Source organism: Pogoniulus pusillus, chromosome 4, assembly GCF_015220805.1.
Source record: "Pogoniulus pusillus isolate bPogPus1 chromosome 4, bPogPus1.pri, whole genome shotgun sequence".
Classification (NCBI taxonomy): domain Eukaryota; kingdom Metazoa; phylum Chordata; class Aves; order Piciformes; family Lybiidae; genus Pogoniulus; species Pogoniulus pusillus.
In genome coordinates, this window is record NC_087267.1 from 1255369 (window position 1) to 1281597 (window position 26229).

General features: G+C 46.6%; 1 protein-coding gene across 1 annotated transcript in view; it reads right to left on the minus strand.

Moving 5' to 3' along the window:
- Positions 1–3271: 3271 nt before the first annotated feature.
- PTPRQ (protein tyrosine phosphatase receptor type Q) overlaps positions 3272–26229 on the minus strand; it is a 121323-nt gene continuing 98365 nt past the window's right edge. The window contains exons 38-45 of the mRNA XM_064142862.1: positions 23140–23230; positions 21709–21785; positions 16860–16994; positions 16634–16759; positions 12139–12287; positions 10421–10556; positions 6546–6669; positions 3272–5728 (exon numbers count right to left, since the gene is read on the minus strand). Coding sequence (XP_063998932.1) covers positions 5691–5728; positions 6546–6669; positions 10421–10556; positions 12139–12287; positions 16634–16759; positions 16860–16994; positions 21709–21785; positions 23140–23230 — 876 coding nt within the window. The 3' untranslated portion in view covers positions 3272–5690. The remainder of the gene's footprint in view (positions 5729–6545; positions 6670–10420; positions 10557–12138; positions 12288–16633; positions 16760–16859; positions 16995–21708; positions 21786–23139; positions 23231–26229) is intronic.

The following is a 26229-nucleotide window of genomic DNA, read 5'->3' on the forward strand; positions in this document are numbered from 1 at the left end:
TTCGTGGTGACAATGGATAGCTGAGTGCAGCTGTCAGCCCACAAAAAGATCACCCTGGTAACACCAATCAACAAGCAGAGGAAGATGATCCAAATATATCTGAAACCTTCTAAATGTTGTCTTTCAACTTAAATGCAGAGGCATAACTTCGTGGTGAACTCTGCCCGATGATGAGAGCTCTGGGGAAGTGTTGTAGATGCTCTTCAGTGCTGAAAAGCCATTGCTCTTCAGCTTTCTTTTACTCACTGGAATCTGAGAGAGGAGCTGTGAGGATAAATAATTAACATAACTGCTTCAGCATCCTCTGGGAAAAAAGAATCAGTGTGCTAGTTTGAGCCTAGCTGGGATATTTGGGTGAGAAGAATTAGATGCTAGGCTGTGAAAAGGAAACAATGGTGATGGCTGCTGCACTCATAGGCTGGCTGAGATCATAGAATCAGCCAGGCTGGAAGAGACCTCCAAGCTCATCCAGCCCAACCTAGCACCCAGCCCTAGCCAAGCAACCAGACCATGGCACTAAGTGCCTCAGCCAGGCTTGGCTTCAACACCTCCAGGGATTGCGACAGATGGATAAGAACAAGAATATGAACATAGATATCAGAGTTTGCTCTCTGTCTTTAGGGCTGCACTTCTCTCTCTCTCTCTAACTTGCTGCCTGACTAATCCTTCTGCTTCCTAACCCCCCTGGCTGACCCTCCAAACTCACCTTGAACGTAAGGCAAAGTCTGGGGTAAGGTAGAGGGGTGGGAGGTAGGTGACAGGGTGGTTGGGAGCCCCTCCTGGGCAGTCAGGTTTCTGGGAGGGCTGCTGTGCTTCTGTATTCCTCTTTAACTTGTCTATTTCTGTATCTATTATCAATACCTGCTTGTATCTTGTGCTAAGCTGTAAGTACAAAGCTTCATTCAATTTCCATATCGACTGAGCCTAGTCTGGGTGGTTTTACTTCAGTGTGGGGGAGCAGGGAACACCCAAACCATCACAATTACCACACCAAAAACCAAGCACAGGATCCATCTCGCTGTCTTCAGAGGACCAGTGTTAAAATTTCTGGCAGAATTCATGCTAGCAGCAGAGAGGACTTCTGGGTATGACTCAGTTTGCCCTTACAGCTGTGCACAGTGCCTGTGCTGCAGCCGTGCGAGTGATACTGCAGTTCAGCTCAGCACCGAAGCCAGACTGCACTTGTCCCATACCTTGTAACTGTAACCACACAGAGGACAGGGAAGAAAATGTATTCTGGGCAACAGCCAGCACCAAAAATGCAAAGACATCCCTGATGTCATCTGGAAATCGACTCGTAGGGAAAGAGGTAGAGAGAAGCTTTGAAGACCAGTCCACACCTCAGCCAAGAATGAGGTCATGCCTGCAGTGGTTGAATTCAGGTGATCCACACTACTGTTTGCAACTCCTTCTAATATAGTCACACACAGACAAGCAACACAGCATTAAGCCCCAGAGCAGACCATGGAGAACAACGTTGAAAGGACTTCTCTTTTCAGTACCATAGAGTTGTGACACAGCAGCCTGGAGAAGTGGGGCAGTGCTGGATCACCCTTCTGTACATTTTCTCTGGCTCATTTGCTCCAAACCAAACCCATCAGCTGCGTCCAACACCCTATCAGTGGTTTCTGGTTACAGCCTGCTGCATGCTAATGCCCTGCAAGTTTTGCAGCACTGAATGGGTGTGCAGCTCAATGCTGGAACAACCCTGAGTTGTTAGCATCCATCCATCCCTTGAACTAGAGAGTTAGGTGGGTACTTTTCATCGTTCTTAAGCAAAAACTATACTGGACCTGTCTGTTGTTTCTTTGGTTCCATAGGTAGACAATGATCTTGTGTAACAATCACAGATCACAGCATGTCAGGGGCTGGAAGGGACCTCCAAAGCTCATCCAGTCCAATCCCCACCTGCCAGAGCAGGATCATCTAGACCAGACCACACAGGAATGTGTCAAGGTGGCTTTTGAGTATCTCCAGAGAGGGAGACTCCACAATCCCCCTGGGCAGCCTGTTCCAGGGCTCTGTCACCCTCACAGGGAAAAAATCCTCTTCATGTTTAAATGAAACTTCCTGTGCCTCAGCTCCCACCCAGTGCCCCTTGTGCTGTCACTGGCATCACCCAGCAGAGCCTGGCTGCAGCCTCCTGCCACTCACCTTTATATCTTTATAACCACTGCTGAGGTCACCTCTCAGTCCTCTCCTCTCCCAGCAGCACAGCCCCAGCTGCCTCAGGCTCTGCTTGTAACAGAGATGTTCCATTCCCTTCAGCAGCTTTGTGGCTCTGCACTGAACTCTCTCAAGCAGTTCTATGTCCCTCCTGAACTGGGAGGCCCAGAACTGGACACAGTATTCCAGATGTGGCCTCCCCAGGGCAGAGTAGAGGGGCAGGAGAACCTCTCTGGACCTACTAACCACAGCCCTTCTAATCCACCCCAGAATGTCCTTGGCCCTCCTGTCCACAAGAGCACGTTGCTGGCTCATGGTCAGTCTCCTGTTCACTAGCACCCCCAGATCCTTTTTCCTTTTGCTGCCTTCCAGTGGGTCACTCCCCAGACTGTTTCATTTACGCATGGAGACATGGCAGGCTCTACAGACACTGCCCAAGGAATTGAATGCAGTGTAACCTAATTTCAGTGCTACTGTAATAATCCTAAAGAATCTGTGTCCCTCTCCAGGTTTTATTCATCCAGTGTCTAACTTTGATAGATTACACTCTTGCTATATTGGTAGCTCCAAGAATATGTATAAAATTCACAGCTCACAGGATGTTAGGGGTTGGAAGGGATGAAAGGAGATCATCCAGTCCAATCCCCCTGCCAGAGCAGGACAATCCTATCTAACACAGAGCACAGAGGAACACATCCAGACAGGCCTGGAAAGGCTCCACAGAAGGAGACTCCACAGCCTCTCTGGGCAGCCTGTGCCAGTGCTCTGGGACCCTTACAGGAAAGAAGTTCCCCCTTGTGTTGAGGCAGAACCTCCTGTGCTGCAGTTTACACCCATTGCTGCTTGTCCTGTGCCAGGGAGCAGTGAGCAGAGCCTGTCCCCCCCTCCTGGCAGCCCTCAGATACTGATAATCATTTATCAAATCCCCTCTCCAGACTAAGCAGCCCCAGGTCCCTCAGCCTCTCCTCATCAGCCATGCCCTCTAGTCCCCTCATCATCCTCCTAGCCCTCCACTGGACCCTCTCCAGCAGATCCCTGTCCCTCTTCAGCAGGGGAGCCCAAAACGGAACAGAGTATTCAAGAAGGAGTCAGGAGTTGCGAGCAGTTCATGTTGAATATTGACTTTTACCTTGAAGGCTAGAATTACTTTCCAGTTTGTCACTTTGTCTCTACAGGAAAGAGAGTCACATTTTCTAGTATCTTAACAAGTTGCCAAGCAAGTGCAGTGTTTGACCAGAGGCATGGCTCTGAAAGGAGGATGTTAAAGACCCATCGATAAGGATTTACAAACCAGAAAATGCTTCAGCACAGTTGGAGCTTCTGGAGTTCATCTGCAAGTTGCAGAAGGCTTCTTAGCTTCTTCCTTTGGCTGAAGGACACACAGACAGAAATTCCATCAGCGTGGGGATAAGATGCTACAAGATTATGACTCTATAACGTCAATTTATCACATGTTCTGCTACCAAGTACAAACACAAATCAGGAAAAACATCTGTAAGTGCCTAGAAGCAATTTGTCAGCATGCTTTACAGAACATGTCTAATAAATGAAGAACACATGTGTCATAGGAACCCCAGGAAACCAGAGCTGCACCAAATGCTTTGCCAGAGACTCCAACAGCTGTGGGCATCACCTCTCCCTCCCTCTCTCCGGCTTTAAAAGGCATTGTTTTCTTTATAACATGGCAGGTGATGGTGACAATACTGCCGGTCCTTCTGAAAGACAGAGTGCCCAAAATATCTCTATGGATCATTTCCACCTCCTTAACTGCTGTCTTGATTTCCATCTTAGACACTTGGCACTGTGTTACAAAGGGTTAAGTCACTGCACCATCCTTGCCAGCTTCTGCAAAGACACCAAACACCTACTTGTCATTTGCTTATGGATCAGCATCAGGTTCCACACTGTACTGCGTCTTCTGTCTGGCACTTACAGCTCAGGGATGGAAAGCTTTGTCCATGCACTCTTCTGCTCAGAGTGTGTGCACACAAATGTGTCTTTCAAGGCTTTAAAGAGACTTGTCTGACTTGCTTGAGCTTGATGCTTCACCCAGGCTATGGCTGTGGAAAGCTTTGTCCATGTAGTATTCTGCTCAGAGTGTGTGCACACAACTGTGTCTTTCAAGGCTTTAAAAAGAGATTCATCTGACTTGCTTGAGCTTGATGCTTCAACCAGGCTATAGATTTCTTCTGTCTGAACAGATTATAAGATGGCAACACCAAAGTCTCTTTGCCATTATGTTTTGCACCTCAGATTAAGGTCACAGCTTTAGTATCATTCAGAATTATCTATTTCTTTACACAGGGATAAAACCACAGCCCTTAACAATCAATCCTTCCCCTTTGCCAACCCTGAGAAAGGCGCAAAAAAGTTTATACTCTTTATACATATATATAGGAAATACATTGTCAGTAAATGTTAAAGTTTATACTCTTTATATATGCCTGTGAAATACATTGTCAGTAAATTTTGAGCAACCTTTCACACTACTGATCATTGTTATAGTAGAGAAACATGAGTTAATTACAGTCATTCCATTACTCAAGTCCATCTAACATGCACTGTAATGCATAACAAATTTATAGTGTCACTTCAGTTTATCTGCTTGAAAAGGAGCAGGAATGTAAACCACTTTCTTCAGCACTGAACATGTGCAATCACCATTGTGCATGTAAAAAAAGCAACCACCTGATTATAAAAGAGCTTAAATAGCCCCAAGTATCCCTAAAGAGCTACTGTGTGCTGTGCAAGAGCTGAATAATCCTCCCCGTGTCAGAAGGTGACTCTTCAGCTGTTCAGGATCATGAGCTGATGTGCTGCCACTCGTTAAAAAAAAAGAGATTCCAAACACAAGAACATGCAGTTAGGTAAAGGTCACCGTGATGGTACAGGAATTCATCTGCAGAGGCTGACAACATCGAAACCAATCTAGCAAGAATGATTCAAGGAACTGTAGCTTTTACTTAAAACCAAACCACAAAGCCCACAGCAAAGTCACTCCAACACAAGTTCAATGGGAATGTGTTTTTTTTACATCTTTGGCTCATTTTTGTTCTTCTTTTACAAAGGTAACTGGGCAAAGGGAATATGTCCAAACACACTTTGTACTTAAAGACATACCAAATGCAGTGTTTATGTAACACCAGAAGCGTGGTCGGTGCAAAAGTCCTCCTAATCGTTACTGCTAAGTGATCAATAGTGCCAAGACACAGTGATAGAAGAAAAGATGCAATCATTACTGTTAAGTGATCAATATGGCCAAGAGAAGACACAGTGATAGAAGAAAAGATGCAATCATTACTGTTAAGTGATCAATATGGCCAAGAGAAGACACAGTGATAGAAGAAAAGATGCAATCATTACTGTTAAGTGATCAATATGGCCAAGAGAAGACACAGTGATAGAAGAAAAGATCTTTCAGTTGTCTGTGTTTTAATCACCAAAATAGGGGAATTCACTTTGGCCCCTGTGCTTAGAAAAAATATGTCTTTGATTTTCAAAATCTCATTGTCTGTGCTATTTATTTACATAGTAGTTTCTTCCCATTCAAGTTCCACATCACCTACAAGAGAAAGAGACACATTACATTAACCTGTGCCTTGCAAACATACAATAACTAATGTCAAGTGACTATCTGGGCTGCATTTAGAAGTTCTGTCACAGGGGAAAGCTGGATCAGTGACTCTTCACATAGTAACTAATGTCAGGTAATGATTTGGGCTGCATTTGTAAGCTCTGTCACAGGGAAGGGAGTGGGAAGCTGGATCAGCAACTCTTACTACAAGGGAGAGCACCAAAGCGCTAGACATTTACACTTGTAAAGCAAGAGCACGTGTGTGAAGGTGTGTCTAGCTAGTTTGAAGCTAGCTAGAATGTTCTGGTGAGAAGAACTAGATTACAGGCTGTGAAAGGGAAGCAGTGGTGATGCACTTCTGCTGGGGAGCTCTGAGCTGCATTTCTCTCTCTAACCTCACCCTCCGTTTTTTTTCTTTCCTAATTCACTTTGCTTCCTGAGCCTCCATTCTTCCTTGGGACTGAGGTGAGGTTGAGAGGGGTGGGAGAAGGTTGAAGGGCAGTTGGGAGCCCCTCCTGTGGACTCAGGTGTCTGGGAGGGCTGTTGTGTTCTTGTATTACCTTTTACCTTGTCTATTTCTGTCCATATTTGTAACTATCTGCTTGTACATTGAGCTAAGCTGTAAATACAAAGCTTCATTCAGTTTCCAGAGCCAGCTGAGCCTAGTCTGGGTGACTTCCAAAGTGTGGGGGGGCAGGGAACACCCAAACCATCACATAAGGTATTGCTTTTTTGCTTCTTAGTCTAGACAAGTCCATGCACCTGTTATGAAAAAATACTTCTGAGACAGTCTGTATCTGCTCACCTTCCATGGCATCCAGAGAGTCCATCTTTTGCAGTGCTGAATAATTCACAAAGCACACGGGCTGACTGCTTCCCTTGCTTGTCAATAGATCCAACACACACTGATGCAGAAATATATACTGTGCCTGTAAGGTGTGAGTTTGGAGATGCTTGATCAGAAGAAAAAAGCTCTTCTTATATATATATATATTTAATACATAACATCAAGATGTCCTCTAAGTAACTGCAGTTTAACACAGCAATCTCTGTACTTCAATTACTGTATCATATACACCTGATTTGATTTCATTCATTATGGGGCATAATATGTTGCTATTTGTGAGCACACATGAAATATATGAAATTAAAATCATAGAATTAACCAGGTTGGAAGAGACCTCCAAGCTCATCCAGCCCAAACTAGCACCCAGCCCTAGCTAATCAACCAGACCATGGCACTAAGTGCCTCATCCAGGCTTCTCTTGAACACCTCCAGGGATGGTGACTCCACCTCCTCCCTGGGCAGCCCATTCCAATGCCAATCACTCTCTCTGACAACAACTTCCTCCTAACATCCACCCTAGACCTCCCCTGCCACAACTTGAGACTGTCTCCCCTTGCTGCTGGTTGCCTGGGAGAAGAGTCCAACCCCACCTGGCTACAGCCTCCCTTCAGGTAGTTGTAGACAGCAATGAGATCACCCCTGAGCCTCTTCTTCTCCAGGCTAGACTCATCAAAGCTGAGACTAATAGACTGTTGCACAACTTTCTGCAAAGCTTTGTTTCACTACAAGACATTCAATTGATTTGAATCACTGCATTCAGACTGAAGAAACTGAACCACACAAGTGTAACACTCAGCTAAGAAAATTGTCTTCTTTCTAGCACCAAGAAAACCAGCAGAGTGCACTCAAATGCAGAAGTTCAACTGAATCTAAATCGACAAGGCTTAGCAGAATGCACTGATGCTAAGAGCAAAAGCCCCACAGTATTATTAGTGATACCTTTGAGCTGCTGCATCACCTTTAACATACTATCATGCAAAGAGAGGGATCTGAAGCTAATTTGACACTTTTAAGGGCATAAAGTAACTCTGGGTAGTGACTGCTGAAAAGAGAAAGGCAAAATAAGGCAAGGTTAAAAAAAAAGTAAATGAAGACAGCAGATAGACACAAAATGCATTGCTGAAGTGATCTTCGCACAGCAGAAATACTGTGTGAAGTATTTTTGCCTTAGTCTTCACTGGCAATCTTGTCCTGTCCCTCTCCCAAGTCAAAGGACCACTAAGTGCAGAGCAGTGGGTGAAGTCCCTCCTACCATAAGGGAAGATCAAACTCAGGACCATCTAAGGAACCTCAACATATACAAATCCATGGGACCTTGCTGAGATGCATGCCAGAGTTGCGAAGGAATTGGCCAATGTAGTTGCTGAGCCACTCTCCATCACATCTGAACAGTCCTGGCAGTCAGGTGAAGTCCCTGGGGACTGGATGGAGGGAAATGTTGGGCCCACTTTTAAAAAGGGTAAAAAGAAGGACCCTGGAAATCACCAACCTGTCAGCATCACCTCTGTGCTTGGGAAAATCACGGAGCAGATCCTCCTGGAAGCTATAGTGGAACACATGGAGAACGGGAAGGTGACTTGCAACAGCCAGCATGGCTTGGCCAAGGGCAAGGCCTGCCTGCCTTACCTAGTGGCTTTCTATGATGGTACAACTGCACCAGTGGACAAGGGGAGACCAACAGATGTCATCTACTTGGACTTTTGTGAAGCCTTTGACACAGTTGCCCACAACACCCTTCTCCCTAATCTGGAGAGACAGGGATTTGATGGGTGGACTGCCCAGTGGATAAGGAAGTGGTTGGATGATCACATCCAAGGGGTAGCCATTGACAGCTTGATGTCCAGAGACAAGTGGCAAGTAGTGTCCCTCAGAGGTCTGCAATGTTCAGTATCATCAGGAATGATACAGGCAGCAAGACTGAGTGCACTCTCAGCAAGTTTGCAGATGATACCAAGCTGAGTGGTGCAGCTGATAAGACTGAAGGATGGGTTGGCTGCAATCCAGAGAGGCTGCAGTGAGAAGTTGGCTAATCATGCTGCAGACTCAAAGGCCTCAGGCAGTAACCTTGGGTTAGAGTTGACCTCCAGCAGGCTTATGCAAATACAGCTGGATTTCCTTTCTGCTGAGCACTTAAGATCAGCTTTAAACTCTGCTGTCACTTCTTTACACAAAGCCAGCTCACAAGATACAGCAGAGGTCTTCTTTGCAGCAGGTCATCACTAGCTTGCATCTATACTCAGCAGTCTGCCAGAATGTTGGGGCTCTTTGGTGCTGATTTAAGGTTCTTTTCTTTTTACAACGGTACCATCTTCCTGGATTTTCTTTGTTTCCTGAACAAGCCTTGACCCTAGGTGGTCTTGACCCCTCCTTCCCAGGGGTGGGTCTGAACACCACCAGGTGATGGTTAGCTCACTCCTCCTTCCTGTCTAAAGATCCATAAAAGCAGGGGGACTGCCTCTCTCTCTCTCTGCTCCCTGCCTCCAGGCATACCACCATCACCATCCTATTCCTGTTTTCTCTTTGTTTCACCACGTGGCCATCACCCACGAGGAGGACAAAGCCATCACCATCAAAATCTGGCTGTATTTACACTTTTGTATTTGTTTTCCCTTCCCTATACCATTTGTAACTTCCCTACCTCAGATACCCTTTCAATTTATTGTTAAACTTCTCTTTTTAATTTCCACATCGAGTGAGATTGATTTATTTGGCTGTGCTTACTTCCCTCTCTCTCTCCATCTAATCCCTTTCTTTGGGAAAGGAGGGGGAAGAGGGAAGGGCACTCTATACAACTGCTATTGGTTCTATCAAATTTCTTGGAGTCTCTGGAAATTTAAACTAGAACTGAGACACTATGCCAATTAGGATGCAATTTCTAATGAAGGTACATGTAACCAATTACACTTCAATACAATTTGTAGCCTTCTGATGAAAGGTATAAAAAAACACGTTTGGAGTGCAATGAACAGACTGAATTCCTTGCATCAAGTGTCTCCCTGTCTCTTCTGATGCCTGTAGCATCATAGCCTGTGGCACCATAAGTGCACTTTTTAAGACCTCAAAAGCATCACTGCCTTGATTTTGCGAGCTCTGTGCTTAATTCTATGCATATTTATTTGGTTTAGCTGAGGCAATTAAAAAAAGAATTGAGGAATCATTAAGGAGGTTAAAGGTAAATGGATATTTAAAACCTTGGAGGACTATGTTACACATTCATGCACACAAAAAAAAAAAGAGTGCTAAGTAGAGTGAAATCATAGAATCATAGAGTCAAGCAGGTTGGTAGAGACCTCCAAGATCATCCAGGCCAACCTAGCACCCAGCCCTGGCCAATCAACCAGACCATGGCACTAAGTGCCTCATCCAGGCTTTGCTTCAACACCTCCAGGGATGGTGACTCCACCACTCCCTTGGCAGCCCATTCCAATGGCAAATCACTCTCTCTGTGAAGAATTCCCATGGACTTGTGAGGATCCAAGTGGCTCAGCAAATGAATTAGTGTATAAACAGATCCATCTTCTATTTAACAACTGTTCTTCACTCAAAACTCAAATGAACTTTCTCAGCGGTTGAGAAATTGTGATTTCTGTTCTAAAAAGATGAAATATTTACCACTCTTTTCAGCACCTTGCCAAGACTTTGCTGGTCAAATAGACACGAATGGATACACACCACACACTTGCACAACACAGGTCAAAGCAGGATTTGGTAGAAAATTCATTAGACAGCTGATTGTTACGAGCTTCTTAGTCTTGTCTTGTAGGAGATCAGGCATTCAGATGAGCAATTTCTTAACAACAGGAAACCAGGAGAGATAAATGCATAAATCTTACCAGATTCTGTACCATACACATCCTTTCACTTCTTAGCTCAGCTACAAGTCCATAGATGTCCACAAAATCATGGTCATTCACGTGTTGGGTTAAGTGGTCGAGCGCGATATAAACACCTGTTCTTCCGACACCAGCGCTGCAAGGTGAAAACCAAGGGCTTGTCTTTGAATCATTGAATCATAGAAGCAACCAGGTTGGAGAAGACCTCCAGGATCATCCACTCCAACCTAGCACCCAGTCCTAGTCAGAAGTTTTTTTCCCTCACACTGAAATGGAATTCTCTGTGACTGAGTTTATGTCCACTGCTCCTCATCCATCACTGGGCACTGCTGGAGAAAGACTGGCTTCATCCTCCTGACAGCCAGCCTTAGATATTTGTAGACATAGATAAGGCCCCCCCACAGCCTTCCCTTCTCCAGACTAAACAGCCCCAGGTTTCAGTCTTTTCTCACAGGAGAGATATTCCTGTCCCTTAACCAATACAGGATCACAGGATCAGAGGATGTTAGGGCTGGAAGGGACGAAAGGAGATCAGCCAGTCCAACCCCTCTGCCAGAGCAGGACAATCCTATCTAACAGAGATCACACAGGAACACATCCAGACAGGCCTGGAAAGGCTCCACAGAAGGAGACTCCACAGCCTCTCTGGGCAGCCTGTGCCAGGGCTCTGGGACCCTTAAAGAAGTTCCCTCTTGTGTTGAGGCAGAACCTCCTGTGCTGCAACTTACATCCACTGCTCCTTGTCCTATCCCAGGGAGCAGCAAGCAGGACCTGTCTCCCCACTCCTGGCCAACCCTCAGATACTGATAAACATTGATCAAATCCCCTCTCAGTCTTCTCTTCTCCAGACTAAGCAGCCCCAGGTCCCTCAGCCTCTCCTCATCAGCCATGCCCTCCTGTCCCCTCATCATCCTCGTAGCTCTCCACTGGGGAGTCCAAAACTGAACACAGTATTCAAGATGAGGTCTCAGCAGGGCAGAGTAAAGGGGGAGGAGAACCTCCCTTGATCTGCTGGACACACTCTTCCTAATGCACCCCAGGATCCCATTGGCCTTCTTGGCCACAAGGGCACATTGCTGTGCCATGGGTAACTTTTTAGCCACGAATTCCAGCCTCGAAGTCCACCAGCACCCCCAGGTGCCTCTCCACAGGGCTGCTCTCCAGCAGATCACCTCCCAGCCTGTACTGGTGCAGTTTATTATTCCTCCCCAGGTACAGGACTCTGCACTTGTCTTTAGTGTATCATATCATAGAAAAACTTTTGTGTATCATATCATAGAATCAACCAGTTTGGAAGAGACCTCCAAGATCATCCAGTCCAACCTAGCACGCAGCCCTATCCAATCAACTAGACCATGGCACTAAGTGCCTCCTTGTTGAACCTCCTCTGGTTCCTCTGTGCCCCGCTCTCAGTCTGTCCAGGTCTCTCTGGATGGCAGCACAGCCTTCAGCTGTATCAGCCAAGCCTCCCAGCTCGGTGATGTCAGCAAACCTGCTGAGCAGACACTCTATGCCCTCATCAATATCACTGTTGAAGATGTTGAGCAGGACTGGCCCCATTCTTGTAGCTCTCTCTTGAACTCTTTCAATCACTTCCCTATCCCTCTTGAACTGGGGAGCCCCAAACTGTTTCCCTGCTCTCCTGTCAACTTCCCTGGAGCAGCAGTAAGCGCTGGATAGACTGAGATGCTACAGGAGGACGTGGCACAGACGCTCACCTGCAGTGCACCACCATGGGTGTACTATCATGCGCTCGGCTGGCACGGATGAGCTTCACAAAATGGATAATTGGAGCAGTAGTTTCAGGCACTCCGTGTTCTGGCCACGAGGTGAAGTTACACTGCCTCACCATCATGCAGTCTCCATGCTGGAAAACACAAAGCAAGGCAGGTTTTGGATCAGGAGCTTGGCAGCAGACCCAGTAAGCTACAGGAGACCTTCTCAGCAACCTCTTGTAAACACAGACAGAGTGATAGAAGCACAGAACGCAGCTGCTTGGAACAGACCTCCAAGCTCAGCCAGTCCAATCCTCAACCCAGAACTGAAGAGCTGTTCTGGAGGGCTCATAGGCCCAAAAATAGGCTTATACATGCCTTGTCTTGCCTGGACATGTTTTTCTGCCCACACCAGAGGTAAACACATAAACAAGCACAAAGAAACACAACAGCCCTGGTGCCATAAAGTCTGGCCTGCCTGGGGCCCAGGCTGTGTAACATCATTGTGTAAGACACACACACTTGGCTTCTGCCTGCCTGGTGCAAGGCAAATGCTGTCTCCATTTTTGGGAGGGCCAAGATTTTGCCTATTGTGGTAAGGTTTGGCTAAGTGCCAAGCTGATTGGCCCACATTTGACACATAGGGGTACCCAGGTAAACAACTTGCTCACGCTCACCTGCCTGCTTGCCTGTCTGCCACTCACCCGCACTGCTCACTCTCATGCCTGCCTGCTTGCTTTGCAGCTGTCTGCCTGTGCTGCCTACCTTTCCCTATGGAGACAGCATCTCCCTGGGCTTCCAGCCAGACGTGCACACCTGCACGCCGCCGCGGGGAGTTACCAGGAGCAGACCCTGGATGTCTGCACGTGATCGGCCTGTGTGGCCAGCATGACACCGTGCTGAGACCGTGCAGCATCCTGCCTCTGCACCTGAAGGGCCTGCCAGAGGGAGCCAGGAGACAAGGTCAGAGATTGCATCCTTTCCCCTGAACCTGGGAGGATTCCAGCCTCAAAGTCCACAGGCAGAGTCCCTCGAAGATAGGACACTTGCATAGGCTGTGACATAGCCCCAGAGGGTGACTGATAATTAGTAAGTATCTGTGAGCCAATGCTTTAATGCCTCTGTAAATCTCTACTGCCTTCTGCCATAGAGCAGAAAGAGCTTGGGCCCATCCACTGGGCAAGCAGCACATTGACCCCAAGCGGTATTTGCCATGGGGAGATTCCTCTCTCTGTTTATAGTTTGAATGTTTGCTGGTTATTAACAAGTCACTGTTTGATGTTGTTCCTAGAAAGTCTTCCATAACTGTGGAAGAACAAATATTAATATTAAAATTCAGTGGTTGGGGGTGGAGAGAGTTCAGAGTATTGAAGTTAATGCATTATATAGTTTTGTAGAGTATCATCTCACACTATATTAATTCCCCTCCTCTGCAACAAGGGTCAACACCAAACCACATCTCTAAGTGCCAGGTCCACAGGCTGCTTGAACACTCCCAGGGATGGTGACTTCACCACTGCCCTGGGCAGACCATTCTAATGTTTGAGAATCCTTTCAGTGAAGAAACACCTCCTAATATCCAGCCTTAACCTCTCCTGGTGCATCTTGGAACACAACAATTATAAGATCTACTTGCATCAAGGAAAAGTTTGCTGTGCACAGATATTATAGAATCAAGCAGGTTGGAAGAGACTTCCAAGATCAACCAGTCCAACCTAGCACCCAGCCCTAGCCAATCATCTAGACAATGGCACTGAGTGCTTGAACACCTCCAGGGGTAGTGACTCCATCACCTCCCGGGGCACCCATTCCTGATGTAGTGAAGCCAAGCACACATACACTGGTACAGACAGCTGTATTTTCTACATGTTGGATGCTCTCTTAGTGCAAGAGAAACAGTAACTCAAAGGAAAAAGCAGGTTATGGTCTGAAATATAAATTAACTATGAAGGTCATAAGAATAAAACCACAGGATCAGCCCAAAGCCTGTCTAATCCAATATCTTGTTTCCAACAGCAGTCAAGGAAAAATCTTAGGGAGAGTTATAAGACATTCTCTCTCTCTCTCTCACTTTTTTTGCTCTTTAGGGGAATTATAAGACATAACTCTTTCAGGACAGACTGAAAGAGTTGGGCCTGTTCAGTCTGGAGCAGAGGAGGCTCCCAGGTGACCTTCTTGTGGCCTGCCAGGGGGCTACAAAAAAGCTGGAGAGGGACTTTTTAGACTATTAGGGAACGATAGGACTAAGAGGAATGGAGCAAAACTGGAGATGGGTAGGATCAGACTGGGAGTGAGGCAGAAACTGTTGAGCATGAGAGCGGTGAGAGGCTGGAATGGGTTGCCCAGGGAGGTGGTTGAGGCTCCATCCCTGGAGGTTTCTAAGGCCAGGCTGGCTGAGGCTCTGTGCAGCCTGCTCTAGGGTAGGGTGTCTGTGCCCATGGCAGTGGGGTTGGAACTGGCTGATCCTTGTGGTCCCTTCCAACCCTGACTGGTTCTATGATTCTGAGAGCAATGTATCTAATGTTCTTAATACTTTGTGACTTGTGAACTTCCCCAGTCAGAGATGGTATCTCAACATTTAATAGCAACTTGTCAGAATCTTCTACTCATTTACCCAAGTTTTATGAAGTCTGTAAGTTTTCAGCATTCACAATAACTTGCAGCAAGGTGGACCACAGCTTAATCAATTGCTGTGTAGTGAAAGAGATCCTTTACAAAACAATGAAAAAGTAGTTTGAACCAACCAGCTCACAGGATGTTAGGAGTTGAAAGGGACCCAAGGAGATCATCCAGTCCAACCCCCCTGCCAGAGCAGGACAATCCTATCTAACACAGAGCACAGAGGAACACATCCAGACAGGCCTGGAAAGGCTCCACAGAAGGAGACTCCACAGCCTCTCTGGGCAGACTGTGCCAGGGCTCTGGGACCCTTACAGGAAAGAAGTTCCCCCTTGTGTTGAGGCAGAACCTCCTGTGCTGCAGCTTACACCCATTGCTGCTTGTCCTATCCCAGGGAGCAGTGAGCAGAGCCTGTCCCCCCCTCCTGGCAGCCCTCAGATACTTATAAACATTTATCAATCCCCTCTCAGTCTTCTCTTCTCCAGACTAAGCAGCTCCAGGGCCCTCAGCCTCTCCTCATCAGCCATGCCCTCTAGTCCCCTCATCATCCTTGTGGCCCTCTGCTGGACCCTCTCCAGCAGGTCCCTGTCCCTCTTCAACAGGGGAGCCCAAAACTGAGCACAGCTGCTCTCTCCGTATCACAAGGAACACTAACAGCTGTGCAGTGACTGCTTGGGGTCTACATGTATGAAACTGATCAACATAAAAACAAGAGAGCAGTGACTTTGGATACAGCATCACAATAACTGTGGATTGTTTGCTAACTCATGCTTATCTCCTTCACTGGAAGCTGGTCAAGACTCCATCCACTGGTGAGTGGAAGATGAACTACAATCTTAAAGGCTGCACCATGGCACAGTTAATGACATGATTACCAAGGGTAAAGCTCCTGGTGCAGAGTACTTCAGCTGTGATAAATGGATCATTTAGTCAATTCAGCCTCACCCTGGTCGACACAGGTGACTGTGTTTTCCTCTAATGCTTTTTCACTCTGAACAGTTCCTTTTCTAGTCTTGCTTAGGTCTTATTTTAGCAGGGAAAATAAAGTTTATCTTCTCTCAGTGGGTTTAGAATGTTAACTGTCCTGTAGTGTGTGCACAGCATAACCTTATAGGGTCACCACCAACACAATTCCTCAACTGCTCTGTTCCTTTTGTCACATGCACGTGGCACAAGATGGCAATGCATGTGTCTGGGCAGCTGACTGCACTACATACAACAGAGATCAGTGGTAAGAGTGCAAAAGAAGGCTGACTTCATCTTGGATTATTATGCCCAGGTGGCCTTCTGAGTCTACCTTTTGATCTGACTTAATGTCAGGTACTCAGTTGTCCAGTGAGTGGAAACTATAGTTATGGATCATAACAAAGATGAACATCTATGCTGTGCCCCCACCTCCCTCCCCAGCACAGAGTGGGAGTAGTACTGATGAGTCTCACTTACATTGGATGAATCTCCTGGGGGTGGAGGCCAATACAGCTGGTGGTACAATGCAAAACAGCTGCACTGCACCAGAGAATCTTGCCCTTTAATCTGAGAGGGACACATTCAAAGGGATTTGTCTGATGGCAGAATGGTTAGGATTACTCCTTTCTAGAAGAGACAACTGAGGTGTCCAAATAGAAACCTCACCTCCCACCAGAGCAGAGCTTCAGCAACTTCAGTAACTGAACTCTTTGTGATCTAACTAGAGAAAGTTCTCTGAAAAAAACCCATGCAGGAATAAAAATACAATGCAGGGAACCCAGGCAGCACAGCACATAAACACTGAAAGATTAAAGGAACACTGCTGAGGGGTAGTTGGGTGGGATGAAGCACATCTGATGTTCTCAGAGGTTTTGGGTGGGTTTTATTCAAAGGGCTTCCAGTCCCAGCTTACCCTTTCAATTTTTAAATCTCTGATGGTCCAGTCTATTTGAATCTCTTCCATCAACTTGGTAATCACTATATCCCCAAACACAGTCACTGGTTTGTTATCTTCTGGCCAGTACTGATGACATCTTATCTGCAGGGAGATGGTTACTAATTAGCAACAACCAGACAGAAACTACACAGGGAATTTCCAGTGATACCAAGTGCTGCTCACTGCCCCACCAGTAACTTACCCTTCCTTTTTCAAAACACTGTGTGAGCATCACAAGTGTTTTTGCTCTTGTCTCCCACACCATTCTCCAGAAATCACCCACTGTTCCTGGTAATGGACCCTGAGTTGCAATGAACTCATTTGGACATAGATAACCCTAAGAAAGAAAAGGAAATGTTAAACACATAATGGTTGGCAAGGAAAACAAGGAGTTTGCACAGGACTGATAGCTGTGCCTGTATGCACCCTGCCTGAGGCTAAAACTTTGTCAGACACACTCAACTCATTGGCATAGGCTTGGCTGATCACTGCATGGCAGATGGCCCTGGAACAGCAATTTACCCACCCCATAGGTCAGTTATGAGCCAACTTCAGCAAATGCCATCCTGATAGAAATGTGCTTAGCAGAGGAATGACAGGCAGCAACTGATGGCATAGACCTGGGCCTGAGCAAGGCCTTTGATGCTGTCCTGCATCAAACCCTGGTCTCCAAGCTGGTGACACATGGGTTTGATGGGTGGACCATGAGATGGATAGAGAACTGGCTTGATAGCTGCACCCAAAGAGTGGCTGTCAATGGCTCCATGGCCAAGTGCAGTCCTTCAGGGATCAGTCCTGGGACCAGTCTTGTGCAACATCTTTGTGGGTGCCATGGACAGAGGAGGCACTCTGCTGAGACCCCACCTGGAGAACTGCATCCAGTTCTGGAGCCCCCATTACAAGAAGGATGTGGAGATGCTGGAGTGTGTCCAGAGCAGGGCCAGGAGGATGCTCAGAGGGCTGCAGCAGCTCTGCTGTGAGCACAGACTGAAAGAGTTGGGGCTGTGCAGGCTGGAGCAGAGGAGGCTCCCAGGTGACCTTCTTGTGGCCTTCCAGGATCTGAAGAGGGCTACAAAAAAGCTGGGGAGGGACTTCTGAGGCTGTGAGGGAGTGCCAGGAGTGGGGGGAATGGAGCAAAGCTGGAGGTGGGGAGAATGAGGCTGGAGGTGAGGAGGAAGTTGTTGAGCATGAGAGTGGTGAGAGGCTGGAATGGGTTGCCCAGGGAGGTGGCTGAGGCCCCATGGCTGGAGGTGTTTGAGGCCAGGCTGGCTGAGGCTGTGGGCAGCCTGCTCTAGGGTAGGGTGTCCCTGGGCATGGCAGGGGAGGTTGGAACTGGCTGCTCCTTGTGGTCCCTTCCAACCCTGCCTGATTCTATATCAGGTCAGTGCTTCACATTTAGAAACATGTAGGCCTTCATATTAGCCTTATTGTAGGTCCAGACAGAGACCTCCAAGAAGTATGCCAAAGGGTGGCCAACAAAGCAGAAGTAAATAGTGCTGAGAAGCAGTGAGCCAGGAGGACAACTAAGGAGAGGTCTGAGAGCTAATGGAAGCTGTACACCACACTGATGGCCTTGTCCTTCCTGTAACTGCCAGGATCTGCTAAGACTTGGGGAGGGAGCTTGCTCAAATAAATGATCTCTGATAAAGGTCTTTGAGCAATCTACTGCAGAAGCTGGCTTTTGAGTGTTGACTTAGGCTGCTCAGTTAATTTACCAACTGATGTAAAGCTTGACAAGGTGGCAGCTGGTGGGGATGCTGTTTGCTGGAGGTGCTGTCAGGGCATGGACTCTCGTGGATCTGTTTTCTCCAAGAAGCTAAATGTACCCTACAGGAACTTTCATGCTCTTTAGAAGTAATACCAACAGCAGCAAGAAATTTATGCTGTAGAGTCAGCAGTCTGTAACAGCAGAGTCCTGCTCCTTGCACAAAGCAACTGACAGAGTGGTTTATAGCTCCACTGAAGCTCCTCTTTGGAATTATAGCCCTATAACTCACAGCTGCCTGTTACTTACTCCATCTGTAATACACAGAACAGGTGGCAGTGAGAAACTATGTTAATCCTCCCTAGTTTCAGACTGAGGTGAAAAACCCTAATTCAGGGATACAAAGCTCACAGTTCAGTTTGACTTTTTGTTGTTTAACCAGCAAAAAGCCACAGCCAAGTTCCCATTTGCTAAAGGTATGTACAAGGCTCCTTCTTCCCTCTCTTCATGCATGCATGTGTGTACACACCTAGACAAACAGGGATGTAAGTGCACACACAGACACACTTGGCATATTTATGGCTGTATACATATGTTTATCATAGAATCAAGCAGGTTGGAAGAGACCTCCAAGATCATCCAGTCCAACCTAGCACCCAGCCCTGGCCAATCAACCAGACCATGGCACTAAGTGCCTCATCCAGGCTTGTCTTGAACACCTCCAGGAATGGTGACTCCACCACCTCCCTGGGCAGCCCATTCCAATGCCAATCACTCTCTCTGCCAACAACTTCCTCCTAACATCCAGCCTAGACCTCCCCTGGCACAGCTTGACACTGTGTCCCCTTGTTCTGTTGCTGGCTGCCTGGGAGAAGAGCTCAACCCCACCTGGCTACAGCCTCCCTTCAGGCAGCTGCAGCCAGCAATGAGCTCTGCCCTGAGCCTCCTCTGCTGCAGGCTGCACACCCCCAGCTCCCTCAGCCTCTCCTCACAGGGCTCTGCTCCAGGCCCCTCACAGCTTTGTCGCCCTCCTGTGGACACCTTCCAGTACTGCAACATCTCTCTTGAATGGAGGAGCCCAGAACTGGACACAGCACTCAAGGTGTGGCCTGAGCAGTGCTGAGCACAGGGGCAGAATAACCTCCCTTGTCCTGCTGCCCACACTGCTCCTGAGCCAGCCCAGGATGCCATTGGCTCTCTTGGCCACCTGGGCACACTGCTGCCTCATTTTCAGCTACTCTCTATCAGTACCCCCAGGTCCCTTTCTTCCTGGCTGCTCTCAGCTACTCTCTCCCCAGCTTGTAGTGCTGCTTGGGGTTGTTGTGGCCAAAGTGCAGAACTCTGCACTTGGCCTTGTTCAATCTCATCCTGTTGGCCCCAGCCAGTTCTTGACCCATATCAGAGTGAATCTGTCCCAGCCAGGAGCTGCCAGCTGTGCCAGGAGCTTGTTGTGGCAGACAGTGTCAAAGGCTTTGCTGCAGTCCAGGTAGACTCCATCCACAGCCTGTCCCACGTTCACCAGGCAGGAACCTGATCATAAAAGGAGCTCAGGTTGGTGAGACAGGACCTGCCCTTCCTAAACCCGTGCTGGCTGGGCCTGATCCCTTGGCCATTTATACATCCATGAATGTGAACAGTGAGAGCATATAGAGGGTAAAGCTTTAGCCTTGAGTAATGGTAACATGACAGTTGTCTGCTCACTGATGAATGGTGATCTAAAGAGAGATGCCTGTATGCAGCAAAGACAACTATAACCCCAGCAGTGAGCACTCTCTGCAGCTGCCTTCTGCTGCTGCTTTTTGGATGTGGCTGTTAGTACTCCCTGCCTAAACCTTGGTATGTTAGCTAGCATCAGGAGGAGTACAGACTAGGCCATGCTCCACGCACTCTGTTCTCCTCAGTGGGTCTGTGTATTGCTCCAGCATCAAGCAGTGATGTGGCATGGCTCTTCCTACCTGCTGACTGTCAGAATGAGGGCATTCTATGTAAAGAGTAAACAGCTTTTGCTGGTGAGAGAGGAAGATGCTCTCAGCTCTATTGCTTATTGTCTGTGAATGTCTCTTAGTTACCTGGAAATAACTATTTGTCTGCTTGCTACTGCGTTACCTATTTAGACTGTGGCCTGCACACCTTGCTATGTGTTTCAATAGTGCTTAATGCAAAGCAAGTGCTGGTCTCACCTAAGACTATCAGTCACTGCCACAAGTTAAATGCATAATTAGAAGTCACAGATTGAGCTTCACCAGGGGAAAAAAAAAGAGATAAAAAAATATAGATCAAAATTGTGTTCTGAGAACACAAGAAAAGGTAAGGTCTAGGAAGAAAGGTGAGGGTGAGAAATAAAATCTTAGTTTCTTCTCCAAGAAGCCTATTTGCATTGTATCTCTCATCAAACAGTAAGGGGCATACTAGTCCTGCTCACCAAAATTATTAGCAACTTCCATGAAACTTTAACAGTTCACTTTAAAGTTGAGTTACATTGTTCTGTTCATGCACAACAGTTCCTACTCCTGCATCAGGAGACCAAATCCTCTCTGTCTAAACAACTGATCTCAGTGGAGTTTCACTGCTGTCTTTAACAACAGTGGCAGGAGTCTATAGAAAGTAATTTGCTGAACATAATTGTGAGTGTTGCTGGAAAACATTGCTTAGCAATGAAAATAGTTGTGCTAGTTTGAGCCTAGCTGGGATACTTTGGTGAGAAGAACTAGATGACAGGCTGTGGAAAGGAAACAATGGTGATGTCTGCTGCACTCATAGGCTTGCTGAGATGGATAAGAACAAGAACACAAACATAGATAACAGAGTCTCTCTCTCTGGGCTTTCTGGGCTGCATTTCTCTCTCTAACCCATCTGATAAATCCATCTGCTTCCTAACGCCCCTGGCTGACCCTACAACTTACCTTGAAGTGTAGAGCAAAATCTGTGGTAAGGTAGAGGGGTGGGACAGGGTGGAAGGGTGGTTGAGAGCCCTTCCTGGGCAGGCTGTTGTGTTTCTGTATCACTTTATAACTTGTCTATTTCTGTATCTATTGTAACTATCTGCTTGTATCTTGTCCTGAGCTGTAAATACAAAGCTTCATTCAATCTTCCAGGGTTTCTGAGTCCAGTCTGGGTGATTTTCCAAAGTGTGGGCAGGGCAGGGAACACCCAAACCATCACAATAGGATTATTTACATTTTTAACTAGTCACACTGAATGCCACAGGAGTCCCTTGAACAGGGTTACAGCAACAGCAGATGTAGTGAATGAGAAAAATAAAAAGAGAAACCTGTTGTTGCAAGTTATTTTTTTGCTCTCTCATGTAGCAGAAATGGAGCAAAATCCTGAGAGACTTTCTACTTACAGACACGTAACTGGCATTGATGTAGTCAGACCCAGGAATACCAGCATCAGGCATCAGCTTCACCCTGTTGTTGTTATCTATCACAGAAAGAAAGTCTAGTTAACTGAAAGTTTTGCTCAGAAACCACTGGGGCACGTAACAAGTGCTCCTGGAGTGGTAAGAAGTAAAGAATACTGTCACTGTCTCTAATCTGACAAGGCTTCACCTGGTACAGCAATAACTACGAAGGGCATTTAACCAATTTCCATTGCCTTTAGCCATCCCTTACAGCCCCAGATATACTTCAGTGCAATTGTTTTTAACTCAAGTGGTGAACGTGCCAAAGCCTCCAGTCTGATGTATGCTTGAGAGGATCCTCTGCCTAGGGCTGGCTGTGCACTTTAAGCCATGCTGTCCTAGCACAGACAACCTCCATGCAACTCAGACAGCAGGGCCTGGGGTCCAACAGCCTTTCCTATAGCCTCGCTGCCCAGGCCACAGAACTGAGGCAGATCATGGCACTTTTCCACACTTTTCCTCCTTTTACATAAGGTAATCTCATCACCACAGAAACAGAACACAATAGGTGGAATTATTGAGGGTTCCCCACCATGGGTGGCAGTACAAAAACCCAGGGAAGATGTCACATGTGAGTAAGTAAGTGCTGGAACCACGCATTCCTAATTTGGGTGCTTGGTCTGCAAAAACAAAAAGAAGAGCTGGAGAAGAAAGCTAAAGATTTATGAAACATACCTTTCTATTTCATTCTGTGTCAGGAACACCAATCTTTAGTGGCTGCAACTTAGCAAAAGGCAGCAAAGAGCAGGAACAGCTGCTCTGAAAAGTTAACAGCACAGAATGCTGCGCTCCACATCTCACATCTCAGCTAATGCCTAAAATAATAATGACGTTTCTTGTCTTATTAACTGAAAAATGAAGCAGTGTTGACTACAGACTTCTGTCTCCTGTGATAAAATCTCCCCTTGGCTTATAAGTCTTCCTACAGCCGCTCTGATCTCCTGCGGCAGCTTTGCGGCACGCAGCCACAAGAAAGCATACTCAGGCTCCTGAGGTAGCTGACTGCACAAACATTATGGATTTTGTATGTTTAAGAAAATTACTTCTCACTAGTGGGGAGGAAAATGAGGAAGAATGGTAAAGAGTTTGCTACAAGGCTTGAATTACAAAGCCAAGAAGCTGTTGAGGTTACAATTTCTTGCACCTGCCTATTAAACTTGCGAGAGGTAGTTGAAAGCTACTTGCAAAGAAATCTGTCTCTAAAATAAAACACAATGAAAAGATAAGATTACTGGACAGAAAATCACTTCATTATACAGACATCCTGTCCTGCCAGCTCAAAGGCAGAGCAAACAGAGAGTGGCATTCCAAGCACAGGCTGCAGTACTGAGAGCAGAGAGCAAACTGGAGGCGGCAGTCGGTAAAGGCACCTACATGGCTTGATGTTTGGGAAACGGTTCTTAGACTTGTTCCAGGGCAGATCAGCATCAGTTGAAGCAAGGTCTTCAAGAAACTTGGGAAGTTCCTGTAGAGGAATAAATGAATATTGACAAACCTTTTGCATAGGGTTAACACTCCAGGGGGAGTAACCCTGAACCTGACCCTAGGTGGTCTTGACCCCTCCCCAGGGGTGGGTCTGAACACCACCAGGTGATGGTTAGCTCACTCCCCCTTCCTGTCCCATAAAAGCAGAGGGCCTTCCTGTTTCACTCCCTCTGCACCATTCTGCTCCCTGCATACCAGCATCACCACCTGTTCCTGTTTCTCTTTGTTTCACCACATGGCCATCACCCACGAGGAGGACAAAGCCATCACCATCAGGTTGTATTTATACATTTCATATTTGCTATTTTCCCTTCCCTAACCTTTGTAACTTCCCTACCTCAGATACCTCTTTTAAGTTATTGTTAAACTTTTCTTTTTAACTTCCAAACTCGAGTGAGATTGATTTATTTGGCTGTGCTTACTTCTCCCTCTCTCCATCTAATCAACCTGGTTGATTCTATGATTCTATGTCAGGGGTTGGAAGGGACCCAAAGAGATCATCAAGTCTAACCCCCCTGCCAGGTCAGGACCATACAATCTAGCTCAGGGGTGACCTCATTGCTGTCTACAACTACCTAAGAGGAGGTTGTAGCCAGGTAGGGATCAGTCTCTTCTCCCAGGCAACTAGCAACAGAATGAGGGGTAAAAGCTCAAGTTGCACCAGGGGAGGTCTAGGCTGGATGTGAGGAGGAAGTTGTTGTCAGAGAGAGTGATTGGCATTGGAATGGGCTGCCCAGGGAGGTGGTGGAGTCACCATCCCTGGAGGTGTTCAAGACAAGCCTGGCTGGGACACTTAGTGCCATGGTCTGGTTGATTTAACAGGGCTGGGTGCTAGGTTGGCCTGGATGAGCTTGGAGGTCTCTTCCAACCTGGCTGATTGTGTGTGATTCTAAAGCACGTCAGCAATCTCAGATACCTCTTTTAAGTTATTGTTAAACTTTTCTTTTTAACTTCCAAAGCTAGTGAGATTGATTTATCTGGGTGTGCTTACTTCTCTCTCTCCATCTAATCCCTTTCTTTTGGGAAAGAAGGGGAAGAGGGAAGGGCACTTTATAGAACTGTTATTGGTTCTATCAAATTTATTGGAGTCTCTGGAACTTTCAACTAGAACCAGGACACCTTTGCATTTCACCTTCACTGAACACACAACAAAATGACACAATGCTGCAGTAAGAGGAAGAACTTTTCAGTTGTCCACCAGAGAGCATTTCTAAGAACAGCTGGGAGTGCCACAGAGTGTTCCACCTCACTGGCAGCCCCCAGGCACGCCAGCAGCACTGCAGGCAATGCTGTCAGGTTGAACAATTAAAGCTTACACAAACTTTCACCTTTACAAGTCTGGCTAAAGCCACTCTAGCACCTTCTGTGGTTCTCTTCTGTCTTTTCATGGAATCATGTCTTTGGCTACCATGCCCTAATGACTCTTGAATAATGCCTTTTCTTGATGCTTGTAGCTTGGGAGAGTTCTTGCCACAACATGAGAACTGATGAGAATTGAATTAAGTTAGGACAACAGCCAATTAGTTACTGTTCACAGGACTTACTGTCAAAGGGGGTGGCAAGAGTTGTTCTGGGTTGTAGAGCTGTTTCATAAGTGGCCATCAGTTATGTTACTAAAGGGCAGGCATGGACAAATCATTCATATGGAGGAACTTACTTGCTGGGGGTGTTTGTGTAGATAAGTAGGGGTCATTTCCAAAGCTCAGTGGAGCTCAATTTCATAGCTTTTTAGTGAAGAAAATGTATGAATGTGATCAGAGAATCATAGAATCAACCAGGTTGGAAGAGAGCTTCAAGCTCATCCAGTCCAACCTAGCACCCAGCCCACTAGACCATGGCATTAAGTGCCACCTCCTGTGGCTCCCTATGATTTCCTCATACTTGTATTTTCTGACAAATCATGGACTCAGATCAATTCTGAGGTCCAGAGTCACTTCTCATGATGTTTACACACAGATCATGTTCATACTGAACCCTAGAGGTCTCCAGGCACAGGAGTTTACTCAGTAGAGCAAATCAGATGAGACCATGAATGTCTCTGAACTGCAAGACTATGTAAAATAGAAAGAGCCACATTTATGCTAGAAAACTCCAAAGCAGGTTCACTGTCTACAACTACCTATTGTAAATAATCCCTAGACTACTTTACCTACTGGGAAGACTGCTAGCTGAAACAGTACCCATTCAAGGCAGGTTAAATACCAGCAGTTTACTAGTGTAAGTCACCACATTCTCATGCCTGGCTCCCAGTGTACTTGAATTTACTAGCACTGCAATGGTCACAGAGCACAAACAAGCTCAGCACCATGGTTTTGGTTATGTGCTTCAGATGTAATGGATGTATGACCTGAGCTCATCTTTCCTACACACAATGTAGGAGAGTTGTCTCATTTATGTTAAATTAAAATGATCAATGTGTATGGAAACAGCTCAGGTCATGAGGTCTGCTTGCTTGTTGTGGGCATGGACTGTTTCTGTGCATTCTCATTTCTAATGTCAATCCTGTTTTTCATTTGACAGGACAGGTGCTGTAGACACTGGAGATACATTCTACATCAGGAACTAGGAGCACAGAGCACTGGCACAGGCTGCCCAGAGAGGTTGTGGGGTCTCCTTCTCTGGAGCCTTTCAAGGCCTGTCTGGATGTGTTCCTGTGTGATCTGTGTTAGATAGGATTGTCCTGCTCTGGCAGGGGGGTTGGACTGGATGATCTCCTTGGGTGCCTTCCAACCCCTAACATCCTCTGATTTTTGTGAGCTAGACCTACCCTCTACTTCCACCTGCCCTTGGACAAGTCATCTGGGAAGACAACACATGCTGAAATGTGGGAGCTGAAGCTCAGAGAAAGGGGGAAAAAAAAAAAGAAAGCCAAAATGACATTGCTAAATTTGAAATTGGTTGCCAAGGTCTATTTGATTAAAAAAAAAGCAACCTAGAAACTTCCAGTGATGGATGTAAATATGTGAAAATGTTACTGCC